The sequence below is a fragment of the Acanthaster planci genome, linkage group LG19 (genome assembly GCF_054643075.1).
Source record: "Acanthaster planci isolate LZ-2023a linkage group LG19, COTS_SCS, whole genome shotgun sequence".
Lineage (NCBI taxonomy): Eukaryota > Metazoa > Echinodermata > Asteroidea > Valvatida > Acanthasteridae > Acanthaster > Acanthaster planci.
Window position 1 is genome coordinate 2,535,474 of NC_141795.1, and position 27,803 is coordinate 2,563,276.

The window sequence follows — 27,803 nt, forward strand, 5'->3', positions numbered from 1 at the left end:
GGATTGGCTCACACAATAACGGCTGTGCTCCTATTACAAAACAGCAAATTGCATTTAGGCCTATAAACAAAGCTAGGCCCTACATACACTCTGAGTCTACTGAGCATTTTGAACACAAAAGTTTGACAAACACACCTTATGGGATGGGGCAAATGTCCATGTACTCAACATTCACCAATGTTGAAACTTTCCCTCTCAAAATGTCCAATTCGCTTCGTCCCTTCATTTCGGAAATGCAAACGGAAAATTGAAAGCAATATCTCTGCACCGGTCAAACCCCTGCTGAACACAGGGATACGCACGGCGTTTAATTTTTCCCGCAACAAAAAGGGCGCCACCGCTCGGAGAAATCCCATTTTTCCTATTGCCAGTAATCACTCATGCGTGTCATTGGTGAAATTATGTTAATAGGCTGGCAATGGCGCAGTCGGCCAATCAGGGCCAGGGAATGCGGTGAGCCCTTTCCCTCGTATATATTGACATTAAATCCGCCATTCTTCTCGTTGATCGGTGAACTATTGTGCTGATAAACTATGCGCCGATTCTGCCGAAATAATCGGCGTTCCTGACTTATTCCAGCCTCCATAGCCCGCAAAAAGGCGTCATGTCGTTCGATGTTGCCGTGGAATCGGGAAATGTTCCCGAGAAGTTACATAACTGGGGACAATTGAACGGCAAAGATCTGACCGTGAGTGCCGACAGCTCAAAGGCGAAGTGTGAGGCGAGCGCAGCGGAGCAGCTGCCAGCGACAGGCAGCCAAGACATCGGGACAAGGCCGTTAGGCTTGGTCGCTCCATTCAACCGGAACAATTTGCATGCAAAGAGACGGCCCAGGCTTGGCCGTCAGAGAGTGAACACAGTGAGTTAGAATTGCGTTCTTTCTTTCCTCATACTTTTATTGTGTGCTGAGTTTTCATATCATTGGGCACTTGTCAATGCTAGAACTGGTGGCCTCCACCCAAACTGTGGTTATTGTCTTTGTTTTGATTGAATCTTCTTTTAGACTTGAAGTAATTCAACAATTTTGCTTACATGACTCGTGTGTCAGATAAATTTAATGTAGGTTGTCCTGATATATTTCACATATTTGTTTTTTGCACACTGAAATGTGAGATTTGCAAGATTTTTCAAATTTCTTGGAGTCAGGTTCTGAATACCTTAATGAGCACTGATTGTTTACTTTAAGTGGGGAATATTGCACAGTGGGGAGTATTCAGAGTGTAAATTGTACATTACACATAGGCTTATCTTTTTCCGGATTATGTTTGTGATAACCTGTAGGCTGTACCTAGATGGTAGCCTAGTACAATGAGAAATGTTGTGGTAGTTGTTCCCTCAATACCTTGTGTAATGATTGGTTTGGTTAGTATCTTATTACTCCATGGTATAATCTCCATACCAGCTGAAAAATAATTCAGGAAAATTGCTGGTCAAGGTTGACTTAATCTAAGGGACCCCTTCGAAAGGCAGCACTTTGACAGAAAGGGACTACTCTCATTAAAGTTACAATTAAAAGAAGAAATATTTTTAGGGAAGAGAAGAGAAACCATTGCACACATCTTGAAGAGCCTGACATTATTCCATAACAGTGATATGGCATTGTAGCTAGTTCCAACTTCATTCACTCATGACCAGGAGGTGGAAAATTTCTGGGCATTTCCATTTGTACCCCCCAAAAAAGAGCACTGTACACAAGTGTAACTGTTTTCTTTTGTGTTACATGCCTGGTCTTTTATGTGTTGCTGTCGGTCGATTCTTGATTGAATGGCAGGTGGGACCAAGGCTTTGACCATTGTGAAATCAGTAAAGGTTTTCAATGGTTGCTTTATTCTGCCAAGTTTTGGTTCAAACTTGAAACAACAGTTGACACCCTGATGGCAAAAGCAGAAGGCCAGGATGATACACCTAAAGAGGAGACTTGTAATTGCTATTTTTGTGAACAGGTCATTTTTTTCCCAGTTGAAAAACTGTTGCCAAAGGCAGGGGAAGTTAACAATGCATACTTAAAGATCATTGATGTCCGACTTCGTTTTGCTTGAAACAGGCTGAACTGAAATTTCATAAATTGAGAGAATACATACATTTAATGTTCCTTAACAGTTGTCACTGACACAAAAATCTTGAAATTTTGTGTATGGTGGGTTAGTACAACTACAAGCATGATTTCTTTTCTATCATTTTAATGGGTGCTCTGACTTAGTGTCAATTTGGCCAATAAACTTAAATTATTTTGCTTCTGTGTCAGCAGCACATGTCCAAGAGGAAGCGTTCCCGAGGCTATGCTCATGATGGTCTGTCCATGGCCAATCTGCCTGCCAGCATGTTTCAGCCCCGGCCCTACCTGCCGGTCAACACCCACCCTATCATGACCCAGGCGGACATGGAGAGGGCCCTCAGCGCTGCAGGCCTGGCCTTGGTCAACAACACCCAGGCCAGCTTGGCCCGGCAACAGCTGCTGCAGTCACAGCAGCAGCGCCGGCTGCCCCTCCGCTGCTGCAGCTGCTCGTCCTGTGCCTGCAGCTGCCACGCCGAGCGCAAGGCCACAAGTGACGCAGGCTCGCAGACCTGCGAGGAGGACCTGAGGCCCGGGGCTGAGCCGCGGCCACCCGCTGCCCCGGCAGCCCCCACGAGTCAGGAGCCCAGTTCCTGCCAGCTCCCCATCGATCTCAGCATCAAGGTCCAAGTGGTTCCGCCGTCGGACAGGAATACTCAGGGCGAAGGCACCGATGGTCCTATTGAACTGACTAAGGCCCCCAGGCACTCCAATGGCATGGCCGGGGGCCGTAAGGGGGTGTTGAAGTTCCACCAGATGATTTGTGACATGCAAGAGGCCAACCATGTGTACACCAAAGATTACGAGTCGGATGATGCCGATATAAAGCCACTATTACTTAACAAACTCACCGAGTCCTCACCCTTGCCTAACGGGCGAGGTTACCATGGCAAAGGTAGCCCATCCAAGATGAGTAAGTTTGTTGGTATGTGTGGCTGAGAAAGTGGCTACTGATGGGGCAGTTTTTAAAGAAAGTAGTGACATGTGGCCGCATCTTTAGTGTTTGTTGCTCTCAATCGTAGGATCAGAAATTAGTTAGTTACATGTTGCGTTTTTGAGCATTTAACTTTACCCCTAAGTACACCCTCTCTCCGTCCAGGAAAAAAAATGGGTACATGTAGGGGCAGAAATAGAAATACTATTTACCTGTTTGCATCTGACATCACAGCGTCAAGCTGTGTATTCCCCAGGCAGCGGAGACCGTTTCAAGACTGTTCAGATGTCGTGAGCCCGTTGAGCAAGCCGAAACTTAGAATGAAAAAATTGTCAGGTCTTGTGGTGCTTTACAATTTCTACAAGTATATTACATTGTTATTATGCATTCAATTATGCCTACACGGTTCTGCAAATAAACATAGATGGGTGTGCAGACATTCAGACGAGAGGCAGCCGTGTGCTTCAAACAACAACTGATGTTACACTTGAACCAAACTCTTGAGTTGATGTATACACTCAAAGACAGTTTACTAGTGATTTTGCGAACAAGTTCTACAATCTTGGGTAGTAGAAGTGATAACAATTAAACCGAAACCTAGTTCCAGAGACTAACTGATAACTCTTGTATGTCCCTTCAAGAGGGTGCCTGACTGATGAGCTTGTAGTATATGTTCCAAGTTTTTAAAAAAAGTCTTTTTGTTTTTACATTTGTGGCGTTTTATTTGTGAATATCGCACGGGTAGTTTTGTTAGGTTTTGTATAACTCTTTTTGTTAGTTATCGTATAGCTCTTTTTTAGATGAAAACATTAAGTTTCTTTTGAAAATTTTAAACACCTTGTAGGCTTTAATGAAATGACATATCCGTTGGATATTGTACCTTTTTCTAAGTTGAGTTTGACACTTTGGATGCAAGGATATAATAAAGCTGTGGTTGGTATCATTTAAATGCATGTAGACATTCTAGATAACTTGCAGTGTTTTGCAGACTAAGGTTGTCAGTTTTTCTGTGATGAGAGGTAAAAGAAACTTTAAAAATGTATATTATAGAATTGAAATATGTAAAACTTGCTGCAGACTTTTGCCGTGGCAAAATATTGATGGTGATTGTGCTGGGTTCAAAATGTTGTGCCCTCGTTTTTGGTTTGTCATGAAGAATGATTGTTTTGTACATCAGATCATTTTCAGAGTCGAAAAGCCAAGTTTTTTGGCCAGTCAAACAGTGGTGAGGCCAAACAGTTCTCATTAATCCTTTTTTATTTGTTGTTTTTTGTACCTCAGAATGTGATGGAGTCAACCAGCTTGGCGGCAGCTTTGCCAATGGCCGCCCGCTGCCAGTGCACATTCGTCAGCTCATCGTGGAGCTGTCCAAGAAGGGGGTACGGTCCTGTGACATCTCGCGCCAACTCAAAGTCTCGCACGGCTGTGTCAGCAAGATTCTCGTCCGGTACGTGGGTTAATGACATCTGGGGTTGATGACGGGGGGGGGTGAGGCGATAACCTGACCGGTATCGCTCATTTTTCTCTTGTTCATGATTGTTCGATGTCACAGCTCGGAGAGGGCTTTACCAGTCAATGTCCTGTCTTCACAAATTGCCAAAAAAGGTGATTACTTGTCGTCAATTTTCTTGCCCACTCTTTCAAAAAGGGGTCAGAGGAAAAGGGCATGCTCTGTTCACTGGGGAAAATGATTGAAAAGGAATAAAAATAAAGGATAATTCTCTAACCCTCTTGACGATGGCCACAGGTACCAGGAGACAGGCTCCATCCGGCCGGGGGTGATCGGGGGAAGCAAGCCCAAAGTTGCCACGTCAATGGTGGTGGACAAGATCGCCGAGTACAAGCGGGACAACCCCACCATCTTTGCCTGGGAGATCCGCGACAAGCTGCTGCTGGAGGGCATGTGCACCAAGGAGTCAGTGCCTAGCGTCAGCTCCATCAACAGGTACAGTTTACAGTCGCCGTAGTTACAAAAAAAAATACACAAACCGAGGTGTAACAATTACTGAAATAAGTGACCTAGCCGGACAGGACTGTACGGCAAATCGCCCTAGCCTCCCTTGACTTGTCCACTTTGAACAGGTGCACCCAGCCTTGGTCTCGAACAGCAAACGGGGGACGGCAGTGGGACGGATTCTAACGTAGCCTGTGATGGCGTCTGCGAGGACCCGTGCCAAACCCACAATATCTTATCCTCTGCATACAGTGTTGTCATTATGAATCACGAGAAACCATCAACATTTCTCACCCACATAATTTCCATTGTCGTAAATAGGATGCCAGACTGATACATCAAAACAAAGAAGTGTCTGCTCTTCCTAAATCCAAACTAAAAAGGGACATAGTGAAACACAAAATGGCCCTGTGGCTGATTTTGTGGTCTTGGGGCACATTTGACTACCTAAAAGTCAATTTTACCATTAAATGAAAAATGTTTAAAGCTGTCTCTAATTATCATGCACGCTGTGTAATAATTTTGAAAATTGCTTGGTTTATAGCTGTTGGTTGTTATGGATTTTTTAAAAACATACATGTACCTAATACAAACAGTCAAATCAAGCCATGTTATTTTGTGATTTAAAGGTGTACCCATGGTTTTTGACCTTCAGGAAAGATAATAATAAACAAGGACTATTTAGAATGTTTATTCTCGAAGTAACATGATGACTTTCATGTTAGTAAATCACTTGTTGATTGTGTCCTCTTGCAAGAAAATGAGAACCTCTGGATTTGGTAAGACACAAGGGAGAAAGAATTGAACCATTTGTACAGGCTCATTATGCCGCCGTGCATTCCTGAAAAACAAGTTTGTCAGTTGCGGTGGACTTGTTTATTATTGCTGTGTCAGACACTGCGCAGTACAGGGGCGAAGTAGGCCTCCCAGCCTGTTGTCCTCGTGCCCGCCCCGACCATCTTTGTGTTGCCTTCACGTCTGAGTGGAGACACTGTTGTAAGAGTGAAGGCAGGCGCTGTTTCCACTGCTTAACTTTTAGCCGGCTGACTAGGGACGCCATTCAGTTGGTTCCACGCCGGGGTCATCTGTGTGTGTCCCCATTGACCAAACCCTGGCGCACCATGCTGAAGTAAAGGCACTCGCTGAATGGATGAAAGGGCATGTACAAAAAAGAATGGTTCCTTCACTGCTCATTCAGCCATGCTTCAGGCCTCCTCTTTATGTGATGTATCCTGACTGCGTTACAGTACTTGTTGTTTAACAATGAAATTGTAGTGTGGTGCTTTTATTTGGGTTTTTTTTTTGTCTTCATCTTTATGGTTACCAGACTACTTTACTCTTGAAGAGTTTTAGGGACCATAAACAAATTCTGACTCTTTTTGGAAATACATACATGTAGCTTGTTTGCATATGACAAGTATTATACAAGCCATAAGCAGTTTCTGAACACCCCATAGTAAATTTTCAAATCGTTTGATGTGGTAAAACCATGGTTTCAACAAGGAATCTGTTGGGTTTGGATGATTTCAGATTTAGGTTATTTCTGGGGTAAATAATAATGGCATAAACACGTTTCTGGTCATCTTTTTGACGTCACAAACCTTTTTGGGAGAGATTATGGGGGGGGGACACATAACCTATCACAAAAACTATTGTAGATATATTCATAAGGGGAACTACCGTGTCCCATGGCTAGATGTGAATCTACATGTACATTCTTAAGCGCAGTACTGTTAGAGCACGGTGCTTCTAGAAACACAGACTTTCCGATTGCCTCACTTGCACGTCATTATTCTCAACAAAGCCAGTTTCCCTCACAATCCCGCTATTGTAATCATTGTTGCCCTGAACTATGTGTACGTGTACGCCGCAATCCGCACAAGTGTATTGCCTCAGGCGCATCATGTGCAGAGGCCCGACTGGTCTATCTGCATGGGTGGTTAAGCACACTCTGCCTCCCTGCCAGAATTGTAATATCTGGCGACTATTGCAATGAGTCAGCATAACGCAGGTCAAGCATGCAAGAAGTAACATTAGGAACATAGTTTTTATTTCGAAACATCTGTTAGTCGTTCTATCGTGGAATGCATTTGTAGTGAATGTAGAATTTGGATCATCAGAGAGTCATCTACAAGAATGCATGTAGCTGGGGTCACTTTGCCGATATTTCCACAACTCCCGAACTCCACCCCTGGAGGACCCCAAAGGTTTTGGTTTTTTTCTTCAACTTTTTAAGGGGCAATTAAGCTCCATTTGAAGTCATAGTGGGCAGAACACTGTTGTGTTGTTTTGTGTTGGCCAAATAAATAATACATGTAATAATATTAAGAAGTAAATGTGCTCCAGTTTTGAATTGCTTTGTGGAGAAAGTTTTTTTTCTGGCGAGCTAAACCAGGGAGAACACAGATCTGAAAATGTAGATTTAATGTGATACTACCTAAATCCCTGTCATTAGAGCCATGCTTGACCGGAAGATATTTCAAGAAATTTTGCACAGTGCAAATCAGTCAAATGTTTACCCAAATAATGTCCATTTTCACCAGGATGCCAGATTTACGGCAACAATCAAACCAAAGAAGTCGGTTAGCTCTTTCTAATGCAAAATAAAACTACTTGGAAAAACTGCCATAAAACTCTTTTTATGGATTCCTTTCTCAAATGTTTATTAGTCCTGAATACGACAGAAAGAGAGAAATTTGTAATGATCTTTTGGTTTAAATCTAAACCAGTGAAAAACTTTATTACATAATGGTACTTTATTTGTTGTCTTTGACCTATAGAATCCTACGTAACAAGATTGTTAATGGGCAGGTGCGTCATGATCTGTCTCTCACTACCAAGAATGGTGCTGACAAGATGGTGAATGACCCGGACCACAGCCCTATGGCCTCGCCCACGGGGGGGATGGCCTCACCCATTGGCTCGCCCACGTTCCGGCCCAATGTGCTGCCCCAGCACCAGCCGCCCGCCCTGACGAAGCAGCAGATTGCCAGCATGACGGACGCCCAGCGGGAGCAGTATGCCGCTTTCCTCCAGCTGGCCCAGTCTGCCCTGGCCTCCCAGGTCCCTGCCAATTTCCTGCCCTTTCAGGGGCTGCCGGGGGCCGGAGGGGCCGCAGGCCCCCACCAGACCATGAACATGCTGACGGGACCCTTCGTCGTGCCCAGCTCTGCCCTGCCTGCGTCCTCCACCAGCCTGGCCAGCCTGCCCGCGTCAACCCTCGCCCCGCCGGGACTGAGCGTGGCCAACCCCGCCCCCGTCTCCCTTCATGCACCCGCAGCCACCAGCTCTCCCTTGCCCAGCCTGGTCTCTGCCCTGCGGGGGGTCACGCCGGTTGTCACAGCTGCCACCCTGCCGCCTCCCACTTCCTCTCCGAGCGCAACCATCAGTGCAGACTCCGTCTCCACGGCAGTGACGGAGAGCCTGATGCCGGCCACGTCCATGCATTCTGCAGACAGTCTGATTGCCACGGCCGCGGCCGCTGCGGCCATACCCCAAGACGAGACAGCCACCGACCCTCCCAAAGTGAAGGAAGAAGGTAAAGCCGAAACCAGTTCCTAACAATACACTCCATGCACGCTAACAAGCCGTGGCTAACATCACTCCTGCTCCTTCACTCTCTCCTTTCCAATGCTGGACTCATTCTCTTCATCTGCGCCACTGGGCCACCAATAACAAGCTATTAAACTGTGGAGGTGACTAAACCAGGTAACCTGTTCACCACTGCTGCGCAGGCAGTCCATCATGAACAAATCTTGAGTATTTGTCGGACACAAAATGCACTGTGTTTAGGGCTTACACCGGGGAGAAATGCTAATGTCATTTTACCCTTAACCCTATCTGCCTAAGGGTTGCTGAAGTGAACCTAACCTTCCCCATTCACACAAAGTTAAACACCTGTTTGGGCCAACCAGACCTATCCCCACAGAATTAAACACTTTACTACTGTTTAATTCTGTGTGGTTGGGGAAGGTTAGGGTTAAGTCAAATTTGAAGTATAGAATGTCATTGAAGATGACGCATAATGGCTCTTGTTCCTGTTTGACCTGGTGTGTGGGGCATAAACACAGTGTACACTACTCTCGGATCCTTCTGCAATGACTGCTGTTAACATTTTGTTCACACTAACATTTTCTGAACGACATTTAATTGAGCTTTGCAGTGTGGTTTTTCCGATATCAAAATACACCATTTCCTTTTTTTTTTTTAGAAATGCATGTAGAATCCTGCTTCTACTACCAACCGAAAGCCAAATTATTTAAAAATGCATACGCGCGTATGGATTCATTTTCTGAAATAAACGATCTGTCTGTCTCGCAGACCTAAAGTTGTCGTTTCAAGCCGTCACATTCGGTCTGTTTTGCCCGCTGACCTGCTGTCACCCTGACCATTTCTACAAACCTCTTGAATGAAGACTATTTCCGTCAAATCTTTCAAGGATTTTGACAAAACCCATTCGGAAGTAAAACTTCAGTGGATTCGTAGAAAGTTCAAACCGACGCCAATCATTTCTCAACAATTGCGTTTCAGTGTGGTACGCAGAATTTCCTCGACACATCTGGATTGTCCAGATGACAGCTTTATGCTTTACCTTCATGAAACATGTTGCATGCATGTTGCTTGCATTAATTTATTTTTTATTTCATTTTTTTTTTGGTATGTCCGTTTTGGTGACGTGTGTAAATTATGTATAAATTTATTTAAAGGGCACAGTAGCTGTAGGATTTTATTGATATGTTCATCAGAAAAATAATCATGATTTGATTTGTAACTAGGGGATACCATGTAGTGGATAAAGTCGGAACGCTGTATTTAAATGGAGAATTGATAATCATGAAATGTAGAACTGAAGAAAAATAATGAATGAATTATTGTTTGCTATACTGTAAATACCAATTTATAACTGAAAACCGGAACTAGCCGACGTGACACTGTGTTTTGTGATGAGAGTTGTTCATTCTGTGCCCGCATCGTCAGGGTAGCTGTGACTGTATTGTGAAACGCATTAATTTTAGGGAGTTTAAACTCTGTTTATTTGACCCCTTTGTATTTCCTGTGGACAGTGTTTGTGAAATGTTATATGAAAAAATCAGTAAGGTATTGCGACATAGTTGCAAGCTAACCACGGCCATGCTAAGGGATCGACACACAAAAGTTGAAATTAGACGGAGAAATTTTCCCAGGGAAGTTCCAGTGTTCACATTAATGTGAGTGTGTCTGAGTATTTCTGTTCGCATGTCTTGCCTTCAAAGTCCTCAAAATCAGATAAGTTAACAATAGATAGTGGATTGTTAAAAGTTATACAGGACTTACTGGACCAGCTTTGTCGAGCTCAGGTGTCCATTTATGGACAGGTACATTGTATTTTCACAGATTTGATCTGACGAAACAATTAAATAGAAAACGGATTGGCAATGAAGACTCATTGGTCTGAAATGTGGGCTGTGTTTCTGATTTATTACTAATAAATACAGCATCATGCGTGGTACGTGTATTTTTTTTTTAGCGTAACCCCCAAGAACTGATCACAAAGTTTGCAAGGATAGAACATTGCATGTCATTTTGTGCAAAGAAGGAACTGGTCAGGGTAATGACAGTGACAGCTTGGCTGTTCAGGACCTCATCCAGTCAACTGCTTAACACTTGTCCTGATCTTGATGGGTTGGGGAAGGTGCTTGGGGATAAAGCTTGAACCAAGAGGTCAAAACAATTGAAAAAAAAATATAAACAAAAATGCCTGCAAGGCAAGCCAACAAATCCTGAAGTCCTGTAGAAAAGGTACAGGCTGAAGAAGGATTCACAGCCAATTTTGACTTTGCCAGCTGGCCGAAAAACACAGAAGAAGCAGAAATGACAAGCCAGCAATTCTACATGCAGCTGTCCCCAATTGGTTGATGTTTTGAAGCAACAGATGACAGGTGAAGTTCTTGCTTTAATGAAATACTCCTAATGTTCTAGGAGAAAGTTTACGTTCGTCGAAGTAAGGAATACAAAACACACCTCATATTTATGATTTAAGGTACAGATGAGACTTGGTTGATATTAAAAAAAAAATAGTGAATGGACATTGCATGTTGCTTGGCTACAATCTTTCATAGGGTCTCCCCGGAACATGGAGTTTTACATTTCACGGACATGTACATGGGCATGTAGTTCGTCATAACTCCAGATCCTCGTGATTGAGCGTAAGATCTGCCGTAAAAATGTGGCCTTGGCAATCGATAGAGTGTTATTATTGCCAGCAAGAGTGTGTTCAACTGTGCGGGCACATACATGCTATGCATACTGGTCCAGAAATCTTTATGTCGGTGTACAGTTCAGTTCGGGGCCCAATTTCATGGCGCTGCTTACTGCCTGCGAAAAATTGGCGCTTACCGTAGCAGAAACTTCTGTGCATGTGGGGAATATATTTCATGGGTTAGCGAGGAATTTTTCTGCTAGCATGGTTAGCGCAGAATGGAGATCGTAAGCCTGGAATTCTGCAGTAACAGCACCATGAAATTGGGCCGTGATCAGTTCGGTTCAGTTCAGCAACAACTGCATAACAGTGTATGGGTTAGAAGTCTCTGCTGCTATTTGTTGTTTTCAGCAACTTATAGTAGATGGATACTGCCACCAAAACATTAACAGTTTAAGCTAACTTTAAGGTTTTTTAAGGTAATCATTGGCTTTATTTTAACTTTCAGAAACAAGAAGCCTTTCTGCTGGTCTGTGAATTGCTTTCTAGTTTGTCTTGTCCCTTTTTTTTATTTCTTTTTCCTTTTTTTTCAAGTGGTGATGGTTTTATTTACCCAATGTAACCATTTGCAGTTTTTGTAAGCCGACTATATGTACCTTTAATATTCAGTCTGTATTAAGTGGTTTTTTGGTTGGTTGTTTGTATCGAAGAGCTGTTGTGATTTCGATGTTTCCTGTTCACTCCAATAAAGCAAATGAACTTGACAAAGTGAAACAAAAAAGGTGCGAATATTGTTTATTTTCTGGCAAGAAGTTGGTGTTCTGTCAATGATTTGTGCAAATTGAATGTGCAGTTTCTAGTGCATGCCTTAAAAAAATTAAAAGTGTTACTATGTCAATGGTGTAATTTGCGAGGGTCGAAATAGATATTAAACAAGGAAAGAGCAAGATCTGGAAACCCAGTGGAGTGACCTTGTAAACATTCAACTATGCTTTCTTGTCTTAATTCTCACAGTTGACTTTCACGGTTATGCTACAGCTCACCACAATGCAATGTCTTCTTTCTGCCATTTGCGTAGTATCTTGAAAGGCACATTTTTCTGCTGTGCTCTTGTGCTTTCCAGGATTGATAAATAAAATTGTCAGGCTGCTGCTAGGAGGAAACAAGCACAATATCAACTTGAATATCTCTTTGGAGGATTCAAAGGAGACATTTTCAGCGCAGATAAACTGCTTGCATTTCCCAAGAACCTCTTCACTCTGCCGATGGTTTTTGTTAAATGTCGGGCTACTGTCAGAGATGGGCATTTCCATTGCCTGCACTATCTGGCTTTCACTGTGGCAAAACTGGAGCTGCAAATGAATATATCAAGTCACAAGGTGAAAGTGTGTAAACCCTGAATGTCATTGGGGTTCTCTGGACACTTACTGGTCCAAGTTGAGAAGGAATGAAAAACTGCTGGTGGCGGTGATGGTGAACTAAAGCGTCATTTTTCAAGTATTTTCATTCAGTAGTAACAAGCGCGTAGAGTAGAGAGCTTCGAGCGGACAGATGCCTCGCCCACCCCTTATCAAACACCTCTCAACGAAAACAAAGGATCAAAGCAAAAATGTCAAAGCGGTACAACCATCTTCAATCTTGCTTATTATTTTTCTATATTTTAAAAAATTAACCTTGTGTAAGGATTTGCAAGTGCAGAGAAATACGTATACTCTGCGCACATGCAGTTGTGAGTCAGAGTAAACGGATTCAAGAAAAAAAGGGGGAGGTTGTTTTGTCTGTGTTCTTACACCTGCAGTTCTACATATTTCTTTGTACGCTTTGTTCCATTGGTGTGCCTTTTCTGTGGTTACTGGTTTAGGTTCCCCGAATCTCAAGGTCTGGCTATTGTATGTATATCGTCTGTGCCAGTCTTTGGCAGAAAGGCACGGGGCCAGAAAACAAGTGGACCTTGTTATCTGCAGGACCAATTTTGAAACACCTCACCTCGCAGCTTTCCACATAGCAATGAAATAGTTGAGATGGCAGGTGTACATGTACCTGTACATTTCCTGTTGTGCAGTTTCGCGATAAAGTTTTATGAAGCTCAGTTTTGGTACCAGAAAAAGAGCCACAAACTTCCAATACAATCCCTAATTCACAGCCAGCCTTTTTGCGCTTCAGTGGGCAGGTAACAAAGCCGGGACTGGAGGGACAGGGGTCAGCCATGTACATGTGGTATAGATTTTATAGGCTGCTCACTGGACCGTACACTTTATGCATACATCCTGATCTCCCATAGTCAAGTTGTTTGTACTGAGATGGGAACCTTTCACAGAACGATGCACACAGCAGGCGGAACCACTGAAGCAAAAGATGGCTGACAAAAGACCCAGGGTATAACACACTGTTGGCTGCCAGAGGCCTTTTGCTGGAAAATGGTGATGACGGCGGAATTGCAAATAAGGCATAGTGGCCAAAAAAAATTCTGATATTTGCCTCTCGGAAAAGGTTGGGAAGTAGGGAGTGCTGAGTGATAAAATTACTTTTAAATTTTGTTTGGGAGCTACATTTTGTTGAATATATTTGTGGAATTTACAGAGTGGGCCATTGTCAAATATAATCATTTACTGTTTTTGTGAAAAATATATATTGCTATTGCTAAAAGATTATTTTGCCTTTAGATGTAGAAAATGTGATTTTCCTAAGAAGTCATCTATGAAAGTTAAAGATTGAGAACAGATTTACCCATGCTTAGGTTAGGTAGGTGGCTTTGGCAAAAGTGGATTGTGATGTTGCAAGAATCCATCATGATTTTCAATCACATCTCATCATAATGTTGCAGAAAATGCAGGAAATTATCAAGTGGAAAAAACCAAGAATGTTAATAAACCAAAGTAGATGCCAATTTACATTGCTTTGCCACCCGTGGATTTGGTTTTACAAAGATTAAAAGTCATGGAGATTCAATACAAGTATATCAAATAAGTCATTTCACCGTCAGACAATGAAATGTCTGTGCTCGGAACATAGTACGTGAAATAATACAGGAACTTGACGTGATATATGACACACGTTCTCATAAACATGTCCATGTAGTTTACCCATATTATAACAAATGGATTAATTATTATGTATCAAAATGTATTGCATTGTACGGACTCAAACGATTTTCCATATTTGTGATGTTTGTTTATTTCTTGAACTTCAAATACATTTAACAAACACATGCAACTTACATGTACATGATTAGAACATTTGATGATTATGTAGAAGACGTGTTGTGTGGTGGACGATGTCTCAACCATTGCCTAGTCACCCTATTCGATATTGTTTGAGACATACAGTACATGTAGACAGGGGCCGAGAAAGTATTGTGCTTCGAAGATAAAGTCCTATCTAACATAAAGAGTATTGTGCTTCCTGGGCCTTTTTAACCAGTTGAGAATAAGCCATGATCTATCTGCCTAATATTTGTGACTGCCCAGTTCTGGTCGAGTCACTGTGGGGTGGAGCGTGGTGTCTGGCAATATCCTTGCATTTCCAGGAATCGGATGCCGCTCATAATGGATTCCAATTGTCATCAGCAAAAATATGAAAAAAGAAATGCCAACTGTTGGGATGTTGTATCAATTGTACATGAGACAATGAACCCGTACATGCATCTCTGTACATGTAAACATGATTGTGGATCTTCCTTTAACTTGGTTTGAAATTTAAGGTTTTATTGGAAGTGCACAAAGGAATAAATTTGACATAGACCGTTTTGTATTTGACTCTTTGGGAATTGGATCTAAGGGAAACAGAATTGATTTTCTTCAATAAAGCGGAATTGTAATTCCGATACCAAGTTAAGAATTGATTCTAGTCGTTTTTTGCATGAAAGTACCGAACACAAATGGGGATATCTTTTTAAAAAATCTTTTTCAGGGCAGGAAAAAGGATAATAACCTCAGGATGCATTTGTACGGAGCCAAGTAGTTTTAGATTTTAGCTATACATTACCCGGTTGTTCATTTTTAGTGACATCAACATAAACGACAAGCTTCATGCAAAGCGTACATGTACATGAAGTTAATCAGGCATAACCCAGCATTCAGTGGGCCGTGCATTTCTGCTGCTGGAGCGTCCCAGCTGTTTTCAATTACCATGCTGCGAAAAAATAAAAAGAAAAGCTTTGAAAATGCCCCTTTGTTGAAAGCAAAACTAAATTTGCAGTTCTTTTCCAAAAGTTACTTGTTATTAAACATAATTTGATTTTGTCGATTATTTGGTTTTGATGCTTAATGCTGGAGAAATATTGAAATTCAAAATAAAAAAGATTACACCTACTTTAGCTGTTTAGTTTGTGATTGAATACATTTGTATGCATTATTTATCTCTTACTTAATCTGTTGAAACCTCTCAGTGCACCATTATTTTCCAGTGTTGCCCAGAAGTTACAATACATTTCATTTCATTTAGAATTACAAAACAAATTGACATATGACATACAAATGTATGTACCTGTACATGCACATGTATGTGATTACAATGCCTTTGAGGCTGCTAAAACTTGGGCATCAGCGATGGGCATGTGTGTTCATGTGGACTTACACCATTGGCATGTGGATGCTTGTACTTTGGATGTAGTGACTAACCATGGGTGCACTGGAGGCTGCCTCGGGCTCACCTCCCCGTTTGAAGTCTTATGTGCCTTGAAAGAGTTTGTGTACCCCTGGTTACCCCCTTGTAGTAATTTTAACTACTTATATGCATCTGTTTGGATGGATACTTGTCCGATTTGCACTTGCATGATCAGTTGATCTGCAATTGATTCAGCCTTAAATGTGAATGATTTTTTAAAAATTCATTAGATTTTGTTTGTTATTTGTGTTTGTCTAGAAGTTGCCACAACACTGACCCAACTCAGCTCCCCTGTAGCTGCCATGAAGTCGCCTATGCCCATTCTGTCCCATTCCGCCCCGATGAGCCAAGCTCAGCCCATGCCCTACATCCACGTTGCAGGTCCCCCGGGTGGGGGTGGCACTGCCAACCTGGCCTCCTTGGTGGGATACAGCGGGGGCGGGGTTCTGGTGAAGGACGAAGCCACGCAGAGGATTTTCCGCCTGCCGTTTGACAGTGGAAACTTGAGTAGTGAGACCAGCAATTATTACCAGCAGCAACTAATAGTGAGTCCACACAGTCTTGAGTGGAAGGAGGATGGAGGTGGGGGTTAGGGTTAGGGGTGGGATGCCCCCGTGGTGCTCCTTGCCCTATTTGAAATGCTGAAGTGTACATGGCTTATGTGCAAGCCATGGTTCATTTGTTTTCACTACCCCCCTTGAAAAAAAATGTTTTCACCCTCGTTGCAATAGTTTTATACTCACCTTTAAACCTATGGAAAATTCTTCTGATCTGTATCTAAATGAACTGACTACAAGCTGATCTTTATAGTCGCTTTCTAGCACTCATTACTTAATTAAATTAGACTCGGGTACTTCAACTGTGCTAATGGAAGAAACTGGCACTCGCCTCTAGTGTAACCAGTATTCTACCAGGTCTTTTTATATGTACAGGTACTTTTACCCGAGACATGCCTAATGGTGAATGTACTGTTTGTTACTCACAGAATATGGCCAGCGAATCGACACAGTTGAACATATCATCTCCTCCAACACTCACACCCGTCTCACTCATGTCAACAATCAAGCAGGAGAACACGGGGACACCAAGTAGGCCCGCCCAGCACCTCATAAGGACAGGTGAGATCAAATTAAGTCAAATACTGATATTAACGATCAGCAGCCCTTTTTTCTGTCCAAGACAGTTTGAGTTAGGGTTGTCCTCATGAGTCCCAGCAAGACCTTCATAGGAGTCCATATTTGGCTATGTAGTCTGAGGCCAAGTTGGAAGCCATTCCAATGAATTCTGACAAAACATTCCTTTGTCACTGTTTGCCCTGTTACATGTGACAAGGCTTTTTGAACGGCCTTGTTCGAAGGATTGTAAAAGGATAGTACAGAAATTTGTAAAATTTATGTGAAGTTTCTGCTGATTTCTGTTATGCAGAGGCTTTGTTACTCAAAGATGTCTCTGGCTACTCATTTAGAGGTTCACAAATTGAAAAAGTTGTCTCCGAGCATAAGTCCAAGTGTCTTTCTATGGACCATGATACAGCACAAGACGTTGAGTGGACTAGCTTTTATGACCCTTCATATGTGACTGTTTATTATTCAGAACAAAAATCTCCAAAAGAAGCTGCCAGTGCCATCCACCCCGTAGATGATGGCACGTCCTCGGAGAGTGCAGTCTTAACTGAGCTGAAGCCAGCCTCAGTACTCGGACTACAGATGCCAGTGTCTTCGTCAAACTCTATCATCAAGCCAGATCCCAGTTCAGCATATACACAAGGTAACAATTCATTTCTATAGATATGCAGTAATGGCATGCAGCTTATTTAAAAGAGACAAGGGCTTTGTGGATATTTGGAGAAAAACGGATTGTGTATACTCATTGTCGTACAAGTGTATACAAGCATAGAAAACATAGTGTGGACCTCTGCTCCAAAGAAGTCCACAAAATGTGAGGTCAGAAAACATTGTGTGGACTTGCACATGTCCACACAGTGTTTTTCCCCTCTCTAAAAGCCAGAGGCATTTTGGGGTCAAGGTTATCCGTAGCTAAATGAAGAGGGACAGTCCAGGAAATCATCATCAAAAATCCAGCTCGAAGGAGTTATCCTAGTGGGAGAAAAAGGAGTATTTTCCTGCAGTTTTCTGAACCATTGGAGAACAGAGCAATGTCCACACTACGTATGTGAAACAAATGTGTGAACCAGTGTGTGTGCATGCCATACCCAATGTGGATTAGCTCCTGTGAGTAGACCACCTGTGGTAGTCTGGTCCTTGGTGCTTTCTTTCCACCTTGAGATGAAGCGCATCCTCGCCGGCAAGGAACAGACATCCTGGTTGGAAGTTTTTCAACCAGGCTCAAGCACATGCAGCATGCATGCATTCAAACCATTTATCTCCATTACAATTGAGATCGTAAAAATGGACCTCAGTGATTCAACTATAAATTGGTTGGCGGGTACTTGGCACGGCCCACACCAAACGCGCATAAACCTATGTGTGGACAAGGAGACTTTCCACCAAAAGACTGTTGTTGCTCTGTACCAGCACACCCTCTTTTGTTCCTGCTCGGAGCTGATAGACTTGTGGTACTCATTCCGCTGTGACTTGCACTGGCACACGTGTTGCATTATTTGTTCTTAATAGGTATCAATATCCTTAAAAATCCCCCCCCCCCTGCGGGTAGCAAACCCCTTTGTTCACATTTCTGACATTGTTCACTGTTGCTTTTGCAGGCTAAATGTACCTATACCTGAAGAACCTCTGCCATGTTTGTCTCCTCTGCAGTAGGCCTGTCAACCCTGGCAGATGTGGCCCAAAGGAGCCAATCAGCTTTCTCGACCAGCCAAGTGCAGCCCAATCGGTCAAAGGCTGCCGGCATCAGCATGTGATTTGCTCTCGAACCCCAGCGAGGCAAATCCACCTGAGTTTCTTGTTTCTCAGATTGGAGGGTTGATCGTGACGGCATCGTTATTGAGTGCCTTCCATGTCTCAAGTTTTTCAGCATCCAGAAATGAAATCTTACGTTGGAAAGAACTTCTTTGGACACGTACAAATGCAGCATAGTTTGGGGGTGAATGAACTGGATCTTACTTGCATGAGGCTTTCAAATTTGTTAGACTGACATTCTAAGATGCAGCTGGAAGCATGAATCAGCTTTTAGTATCGCTGCAACGTACCTGTTTTGTCAAAATAGATACGTTGCCATTTCATGTGATTTAGGAACTGGACAGCAACATGCTGTATCTCTTTTAGTGTGTCCATTTGTATCAATACCAAGCTGACACAGCAGCTGACCCCTTTTATGCTGCCAAGCTTCTGCGATTTTTTTGGGGGGGTGGTGGAAACTCGGGGGACGGGGCAATATCCCCACCTTTTGCAGGTCCTACAATATGATGGGGCTTAATGGATCAGTGTATTAATAGCTGATGCCTGATGGTCTCATAGCTGCCTACCCCCCTCCGTGGCCGTTGCTTGGAAAATGATTAGTTTGAGCTTTGACGCTTGTACCCTTGGGCACATTAGACGAACAGACATACACATCTACAGATGGTGGAAATTAACAGTCTATTTTGTACATGTTAGCCAAAAGTGGAGCTGATGATGAGAACTGTTTCCGTGAAACTAGGATGCAGTCATGCGTACTCACTGTACCGAAATCACAAATGCTTTCTGCAGTCACTAATCTGATATTAAACATGCATGAGAGTATGTGCTGTACTGGTTGCCATGACAATGCAAGGCATCACAAGGCCCAACTCATTCATGGTAAGCAACACGCTCTTACTGCTATGCATGCATGTCAAAATGAATATTCATGCATTCTAGGTTCTGTAAGCATTTGTTCCAATGTGTGCTTGCCCCAATGTTTTCAGAAGTGTTGATCTTGAACGTGAAAACACTCTGGATCTGTATGCAGTATTTTGCGAGTGACTGTGGTTGTTTATCCATATCTCCTTTTGTGACTGTAAACATAACAGTGTGATTCATTATGTTAAATTTGTACAGATGAGAATTTGAAGAGTCGGTATGACTCGAAAATCGCGTCCATATATGAAACAATTTGACCAGTTAGCAAAGTGGGTATTTATGTGTCTCTATAGCAACACTGCTCCGTTTTTTGTCAGTTTCAAAATCTGTACATAAAATGTATTTAGTTGTAGAAAAAATTCCAAAGGCATACTATACCAGCAGAGTTGTATTTTTGTGTTCATGTTAAATACCTTTTTGTTTTAGACGTACTTCAAAACTGAGTTAGCTTGCTGTCATAGGTATTATGGGTACTGAAAGCGTGCAGATTGTGTGGTAATGTTTATTTTGCCGAGTTATAAAACCTCCAAGGTGTAAGCCTGTTGATTCTATTCATTAGTCGTAATTCTAAATTTATAGCAGGAAAGATTGTTACGTGTTTCTTCAGGGCTGCATTAACGACGGATTGCACCCACATGATTTCAAACCCTCATTTACACAAATGCTTCATCGGTCAACCGGAGAACGGATCAAATCAGCGACCATGCGTAACGTGTCACAGAGTACCCAATGCCATTAGTAATTGTGGACACATTGATTAAGAACGGTGCAGCCTTTCTGCGGGAAAAGTCCAACAAAACAATTACCAGGAATTTTGCTTCTGGATGTTCATATTTCTGTAATCCATTGTGTTTATCCAAATGTCAAGTGACAACCAGATGTGTCACGGTCTTTATTCCTGCTCTGTAATGAGTTACAGGATGACAGATTGCATAAGAGTAATCTCGTGAGTCCGGTGTAAAATTTCAAGCGGTTGAAATGGTTTGGGCTCGCGAGCAGCCAAGGCAACATTTATTAATGTGTTTTCTCACTCAACATTATAAATGTGTACATTAAGTAGCAGGGTAGCGGTATTATTTTTATCTTCATTTTAAATTTTTTATTGCCTGTTAATTATGTTTGTGTACACAAAGATGTTTCCACATCAAAGTAACTTCAGCATTACCCGCTGGTGTTCTCCGAACAGGCGAAGGTTTTTTGACATGCATAATGACAACAGTTCATGGTGAACAGGGTGCAGTAAGGTCTTCACCAGTTCTTCTTTTCACCTGGGTGCATTTTATATTTAACTGTAAACGAAAATTATTTCAAAGCGTTCGTAGATTTGATCATTTTATCATCCATGTATCATTGAACTTTCACGTGAGATCTTGTCTAAGCCATTTTGCCCTTTCCTGTATGAATTGCTGCTGACGAGTTGATTCACAGAAAATCAAAGGAAACCAGAGCCAAAGATATTTGAACAGATTTTCAAACAAGTCTTGTTCCTGGTGTGCACAATCATCTCCCACAGTTCCTTTGAATACAGCCAGTAAGCACCACTGGACTAAAGTTTGCCGATGAAAATTTCCAAATCAATAAATTCTTGACTGAAAAATAATATTTTTTAAAGTTTAAGTGAACTGTTGTAGGTGAAAACATTAGGCCGTTTGTTTGAAATTGAAGAGAATATAGAATCGTGTACAAGTGTGAAAAATGTCCAGTATTTTGTGGTCTGTACAAAGTAAAAGATTTTTTAATTTAAAAAAAAAAGTTTCTCATGAAGTATCTATGTTGCATGACAGATGTTTCTGCTTGGGAAAATAGGGCATTATTTCAATTGGCAAACCTGCTGATAATCAGTGTCATTTGGTTGACAGTTGTGAATGGTTGGAAAAAAATTACTAATTTCCTCTAGTTGATTCTTAGAAATGTAGCAAATCTTAGAAAACTCAAGTTTTCTTTGTCTTTTTTAAAACAAGTTCATGTTATTTTGGTGTAGTTACAAATAGGACATTTACAGAAGTATAACGAACAAAATGTATACAGAGTTTAACAATTGTAACATTTATTTTGGGTGTTTTTGTATGTATATAATAAATTTCCAGTGGGGTACAAGAAGTAGCTACCGGGTTCTCTTGTGCCCTGTCATTGAAATTAAGTCTGTATTTGAGACCTGGTACTGTTTAACAGTTACTCCAAAAGTTTGCCCAGCGCCGGGGCTGATGGCCTCGCACCCTGATTGGCTACGTTATGCTCGATCTGTGATTACCGTGAGGTTATCACTTCCTGTTAGTGAAATGTTAATTTTAAGTTTTGGGTTCGCCAATGACAGTGCTTTGGCGTAGGCAAAGTGTCAGCTAATCTTGAACACATGGCCTTGGAACAATCAGTGTGGTAATTTATCTTCTAAGTATCACTGATCACGTGTCTTTGGGCGATATATTTCAAATCATTGGTTTCTTGGTCAATTCTGGATGAACCAATGAAGTGCAGTGAGAATATTTTCAAAGAGGAAGAAAAGAAAAAGATAGCATTGATAACCGCCACTTGTGTAAAGCACCGAACGAGCTCGTACACCTGGCAAAAATTTACCCACACTGCTCAGTGCGTCATTAACTGTGACCCTGTGTGACGCATTTCCTTCCAAGGGCCCTGTTCGGACGATGAGCAAACTCCAAAACTTGCCCTCACAATCTGCTCTGTGCAAGAACAAAAGAGGGTGTGTTTTGAAATAGTTTGGTCCGCACTGTCCGCATAGGCATGCAAGTTTATGTGCCTATGACACGGAGCACACGCACAACAATTTAGTCTGGAATGGTCTTCGCGTACACACAAAACAAGTGCAAGAACTGGTCAGGAAACTTAGTACCACATATCTGTCTTTCGCCGGTGCGGGTGCACTTCAGCTCAGGGTGGATGATGGAAAATGTTGCCGCAGTGGTGTTTCCAAGACATACCTTGCTCCCTGGTTATGAAGTTCTTCCAAGTGGTCTGAAATCCAGTGAAGCATTCTAAAGGTAATTTCAAGTCCAGAGCTGTACATGATGCAACCTTGTGACCCCTCCTTCCCTGTGCAGTAAACACGTCACTTCACACCTACATGAAGATGACAATGAGATATCTTTGTTCTGTGTGTGCCTAGGTTTCAGATTTTACAGAAAATGACCAAACTGGTCCTGTTTTCCGAAGTCCATGTTCACTAAACAACATCTGAAAAGAAATCACGCAGTACCCCTTGTTTGCATGTGCCGGTTTCTATTTATTGCACAACATGTCAACCAATTTACTGTTGTCTTTGTGAGGGTGCTTATCACTCTCAACATAATTCCAGGTGATCGTAGATGTTAGAAATGAAAGACAATAAAAAATATTCCTCACGAATGCACCATTTTCGTTAGCATTCAATGCAGCACTAATTGTAACCACTTTTTATCAAACGACTTCTCAGCCCAAAACAGACAAATCACTTCCATTGCAAATTTGGATCGAATATGTTTAGCTGACAAATGGTTAACTTTGCGGGTACCGACCCTCACTCAGGCTGACATAACCAGGAAGAATGTGTCAGTGCCCAGAACAAAGCTTGGGATGGAACTGAACTGAACCAAAACGATTCTGTTCTATGCACTAGACCCTATTCACAAGGTAGCCATTTTTTATCATGTTCCCTGAATCTATCTTATTCAATGTAATCTTTCAAACGGGGTGGTGCCAGACCATTGTGGTGCAGTCCTCACTTTCACTGTATTTTAAATGTTGCTTATAACATTTAGATATCATAAATCACATATTTTCACTTTTTCATTGTTGTAAATGAAATTAGTCTGTAATAAACTTTTCTTCATTGCTTTCAATTTTTATTTTGGGGTTCTTAAAATGCAAAAAAAAAAACACCTTGCTTTCAATTCAATATGGCCGACTTGTGGATAAGGTCTATTACTTCCATCCAGATTCCTATATGCCAGATCTGACAATCTAACCAAATACTTTACAGAGTTTCTACCATGCAATAAGCAAACGAACCCAAGCTCATGGTCAAGTTGTACAACTTCTAGAAGTTGTGAGGGAGACTTAATTTTGGCCCGATGTTGTCTTAAGTCTACGGATTAAAAAATAAAATGAAGTTTCAAGCTACTATCAAAATAAAGTTGTTATCGCAAGCCATTATTAGCACCCAAACTGACTTCAGAATGGGTTAAAATTGTTTATAAATATGCTGAAAGTGACGAATTGCATTAAAAAACCTTTCGTGTCGTAATTACATCGTCAGTCAGATCACCTATATTAAAATAATACAAAGGAGTTAATATATGCAATATCATACAAGTTGAAAAAATCAAGTCTACCCAGGCTGCTGCCATCTTGATCTTGTTCCCACTGGAATATTATTCTGGAGGTACTGTAACGTTGATGGTACCTGTCTAATTTTACCAGGGATGTTTTATGATCCTTGATCTTGCAGTTTGGTAAAATAAAATCAAGACAGAAAACTGTCTGATAGCAATAGTAGATTAATATGTACATCGCATGCCTTTCGTCCATCAAAATGTTTCCGAAGAATAGTATGAATATGTAATGGCAAAAAATATGGTTGGGATAGAAGAATACACGTGAAACACTTGCAATGGTTCAAAGAATATGTGACAACTTAAAGAGCAATAAGAAAATGAATCTTCCAGACTTCCTTTTATGAGTGAGGAAAATAAATGATAATTCTACCAAACTCCAATTTGTTCACAACTATGTCAGATATCTTGTCAAATTTTAAGTCAGCAGTCTAAATTGGTGAAGTTACACAGAGAACAAACGTGATGATATGCTGTAACAACTATCCGATATACTATGCAAAAATCTGCACTGTGATAGAGAGCCAAACAAAAAAGAAATCAAAATTCATCGAATGTAGGCACAAAAAACAAAACAACGCCCCCCCAAGAAAAAGACAAACATACAAATACACAGAAACAAAACAAGTGAAAAAACAGAAAAACAAAATAAACATAAACACCAGAATGGTTAGAATTGGGGTATCACTTTGCTTTCCCTGGATGAGGTTTTATATTTTGATTCTTGGAAGCCACTCAAGTAGATAGAAAAAATGGACCACAAACTATACATGTACACAAAATTGGCCCAGAACCCAAGGTTCACAGTGCATGCATACTTCTCTCATAACACAATCAGGGCTCAACATTTCATGCACCATACCATCCACAATGTTACACTAATGTAGACCTGTAACACACAGTGAATTTTCTGCATTTCTTCTCAACAAAGGAAAAATTTAGGAGGCAATATCTGAAAAAAAAAAGGGAAAATGGACAAGAATCTACAAAAAACTCAAGGATGTTTGACCTGTACTAGAACCAACATTTTACAACATGAGCATCGGCTACTCTTGTGTCACACCTTTCGGACGTGACAGATTAGGCGACAGAAATCGTCCAATGTGAAACACGCAGTGCTACTCTAAAATGTACATGTATGAATGTCACATTCTGACAAACACGTTTAAAACACTTTGCATCGGTTGACATCACAACAAATTTTGCATAGATTTCTTGGTTACAATTTCCAGCGTTGCTCATTCACTCTGACTGTGAAATTTTCACAAGAATTTGAAGAAAAGTTGGATATGATTTTTTTTGTTACAAGGGCCACAGAAGTTAATAAGGGAATAAATATGTGCTTGGCCGGTCTTAAACGTGCGTTTAAGACCAGTTCAGGAGAATGGATGCGACTGCAGCTCGGGCATCATCAGTGTTCAGTCTCCTGAGCCGGTTTCATGCGCTAGTTTAAGACCGGCCAAGCATATACATGTATTTATTCCCATTCATAAATACCTGTTTTAGTCAGAGAGTCGAAAGAAGTCCAACGATTTTACCTTCATTTCCCTGAACACCCCCGTACATTTTATGGTACATGAATATTCCTTGTGCAAATTGTCCAAATAAATCTCCTTATATGGACTTGGTGCTTGCGTGGCAAGCTGTAAGCACACAGAATCTTGACCAATCAAAATCAACTAAACTGTCTCGTATCCAGGTGCCAGCGCGTGATTTACGCAGTGGGCATTATCAAATGTTAATACACGGTCAAGTTGCATGTTGTTGAATGGGGAGACTGCGTGAGGTATTTATGAATAAGCAATAAATAACAAATGAACAGGTGTCTACTGACTTGAAACTGGCATTTCACTTCCATGGCTTGGCACGTCTACAAGTGAGTGAATAAATGCATGAGCCTATTAGTTGCCAGAATACTTACAAAACCAAATTATTTAAAAGCAACGATATCATTTGCTAAAATAACTAATGATACATTTTAATAAGTTTGTTTTATATGTACAGCATATAAAATATTTAAAAATCATCCAATGAGTCCAAAGCAAGAGACAAAGGGCATCATTTCAGCTCTGAAGTAAAAAAAATGATGAATTAGAAACTATCCATGATCAGAATTATGTTTGAAGTGTTACAAATGAAAACACTGAATCAGCATGAAACGTGATGATGTTGAGCACACATCAAGAACGAAATTCACACATGTAAATGGGAAACACTTTTGACCAAATTATGCTCTGTACTCATTTTGACGATTAGAGTGATTTCTGATCAATTTTCTACACCCATCATTTTTCAAAAAAAAAAAAAGTTAAAAAGGAAAAAGAGTTGAGAAAAGAAATTTTTTAAATGTTGTGAAAGTAGCACAATTGTGCTCAGCAAGTCTTGGAACTCAAGAGGTCTGTGATATCCAACCCTACCAGTACAGAGGCTTTGCGTGGCAGCCAACTTGCAGGGAGGTTCCTTTGTTCCACAGGAAAGTGTCCTTTGGGCATACCCTGTGGAACAAAAGCACTGGCCTGCAAGATGGCAGCCATGCAAACCTTGTATAGGATGTTACTCATCTTTGGTGTGATGAACAGCATTCACATAACGAAGCGCTGCGGCCGATCAGCACAAACTGTTAGTGTTACTCTCCGTGCTGAAAACTCTGCATGAGTGGGCCCTTTCCAAAATATAGGTTACGGTTTTATCTTCCGCCCTGGAGCCACTTGTTGGCTTCCGATGTCCGATGTTATAGAGTACCGAAGCGTGATGTCATTTGAGCCAGGAAAGTGAAGTGCAAATGAATGGAGTACGTGCGTATGTTGAATCACACCCTGGTTTTCGGACAAATACCTTCTACAAACATAACATTGCACCAGTGGCATAGCTACGATTTTACTAGGGGGGGGGCCACAAACGGGGCACCAGCTTTCAGTGGTGTCGTTTTTTGGGGCAAGTTTTTGTTAGCTTTGTTCATTATCCATTCATCCGGTTTTTTTTCAGGGGAGGGGCCACCTGGGAGGGGCACTGGGAATTTGTGGGGAGGGGGGCATGCCCCCAGACCCCCCCTGGCCACGCCACTGCTGTGCATGTGGTGTATTCACTTGGGTACTCTATACATTGTCAAAGACGAGTCCATCACAAGTCCTTTCACAGGACCAGTCGTAAGTGAACAAGGCGACCAATGATATAGGAATGTTTCTGTCAGAGTTTGCTTGAATAGCCTCTGACTTGGCTATGAGGGGGGTGACTTGTGATGGACTTGCGGGGACATGTGATGGACTTGACTGCGACACTGCCGTAGTTAGAAAAGAGATACATATTACGCAAGAATCTCCAATTTCAAGCCAGAAGGCAAAGACACAGATGGTAAGGGATGGATTGGAGGAATGGCCTTGCTTGGTGCTGACCAGACTATCTGCTGCCATGCTTGTCTGATATCTCAGGAGTCAGTGCTGAGCATTACCACAGTTGAGCACAAGAGGGCGCTACTCCAATGGACTGCCCTTTGTACAAAGTGTAGCAAGTAGGTGTTTACAGTCAACAGAACAGGTGCTAACTTCACGTGTTGTTTTCCAGAGGCAAAGAAAATATGCAGCTTGATGTGTGCGCTGTACTAACTTTGTAGGAATCTTAGGAGACAGAGTGGGGTGAACTCGTGTGGGAACCAAATTCAAAAGTCTGTGAAGTCCGAGACCTAGCTGTCCCTGCTCAGAGTTTGGCCAAGTCCATGATCTGCTGCGAGACCCGCTTGAAGTCCCAGGTGTCGCCCTTGAGTCTCTGCCGTCGGATGCCCACCAGGTCCAGGTTGGGCAGGCGGCAGATCTCCATGTCGAAGGACAGGATGGTCCGGCCCTTGAAGTCTTGCTTCTTGCAGCGCAGCGTGTACCTGGCAAGGGTGATGCAAAGACAGGGACGAGACTTCAGGAAAATGAAAGATTACTTCAAAACTCTGGAGTGATTAAGTCATCA

At 41.9% G+C, this 27,803-nt stretch overlaps 2 protein-coding genes across 10 annotated transcripts in view; one reads left to right on the forward strand and one right to left on the reverse strand.

The window, feature by feature from the left end:
• Positions 1 to 470: 470 nt before the first annotated feature.
• LOC110981961 (uncharacterized) lies at positions 471 to 21,624 on the forward strand. 3 transcript variants are annotated; one of them, XM_022240231.2, is made up of 9 exons: positions 471 to 859; positions 2,246 to 2,966; positions 4,269 to 4,434; positions 4,735 to 4,932; positions 7,722 to 8,479; positions 15,983 to 16,269; positions 16,710 to 16,842; positions 17,318 to 17,491; positions 18,447 to 21,624. In XM_022240231.2, exons 1-9 carry the CDS (start codon positions 605 to 607, stop codon positions 18,449 to 18,451), a joined length of 2,697 nt encoding a protein of 898 aa, XP_022095923.1. In that variant the 5' UTR covers positions 471 to 604; the 3' UTR covers positions 18,452 to 21,624. The 3 variants fall into 3 exon arrangements, with proteins under 3 accessions (XP_022095923.1, XP_022095760.1, XP_022095848.1); XM_022240068.2 differs by having other exon boundaries at positions 18,499 to 21,624; XM_022240156.2 differs by having other exon boundaries at positions 2,249 to 2,966; positions 18,499 to 21,624.
• A 1,114-nt stretch (positions 21,625 to 22,738) lies between these two features.
• The window catches only part of melk (maternal embryonic leucine zipper kinase), a 54,322-nt gene continuing 49,257 nt past the window's right edge, over positions 22,739 to 27,803 (reverse strand). For all 7 annotated transcript variants that reach the window (XM_022239772.2, XM_022239420.2, XM_022239593.2 and 4 more), the window contains one exon: positions 22,739 to 27,720. In XM_022239772.2, the coding sequence (XP_022095464.2) occupies positions 27,543 to 27,720 (178 nt within the window). In that variant the 3' untranslated portion in view covers positions 22,739 to 27,542. The remainder of the gene's footprint in view (positions 27,721 to 27,803) is intronic.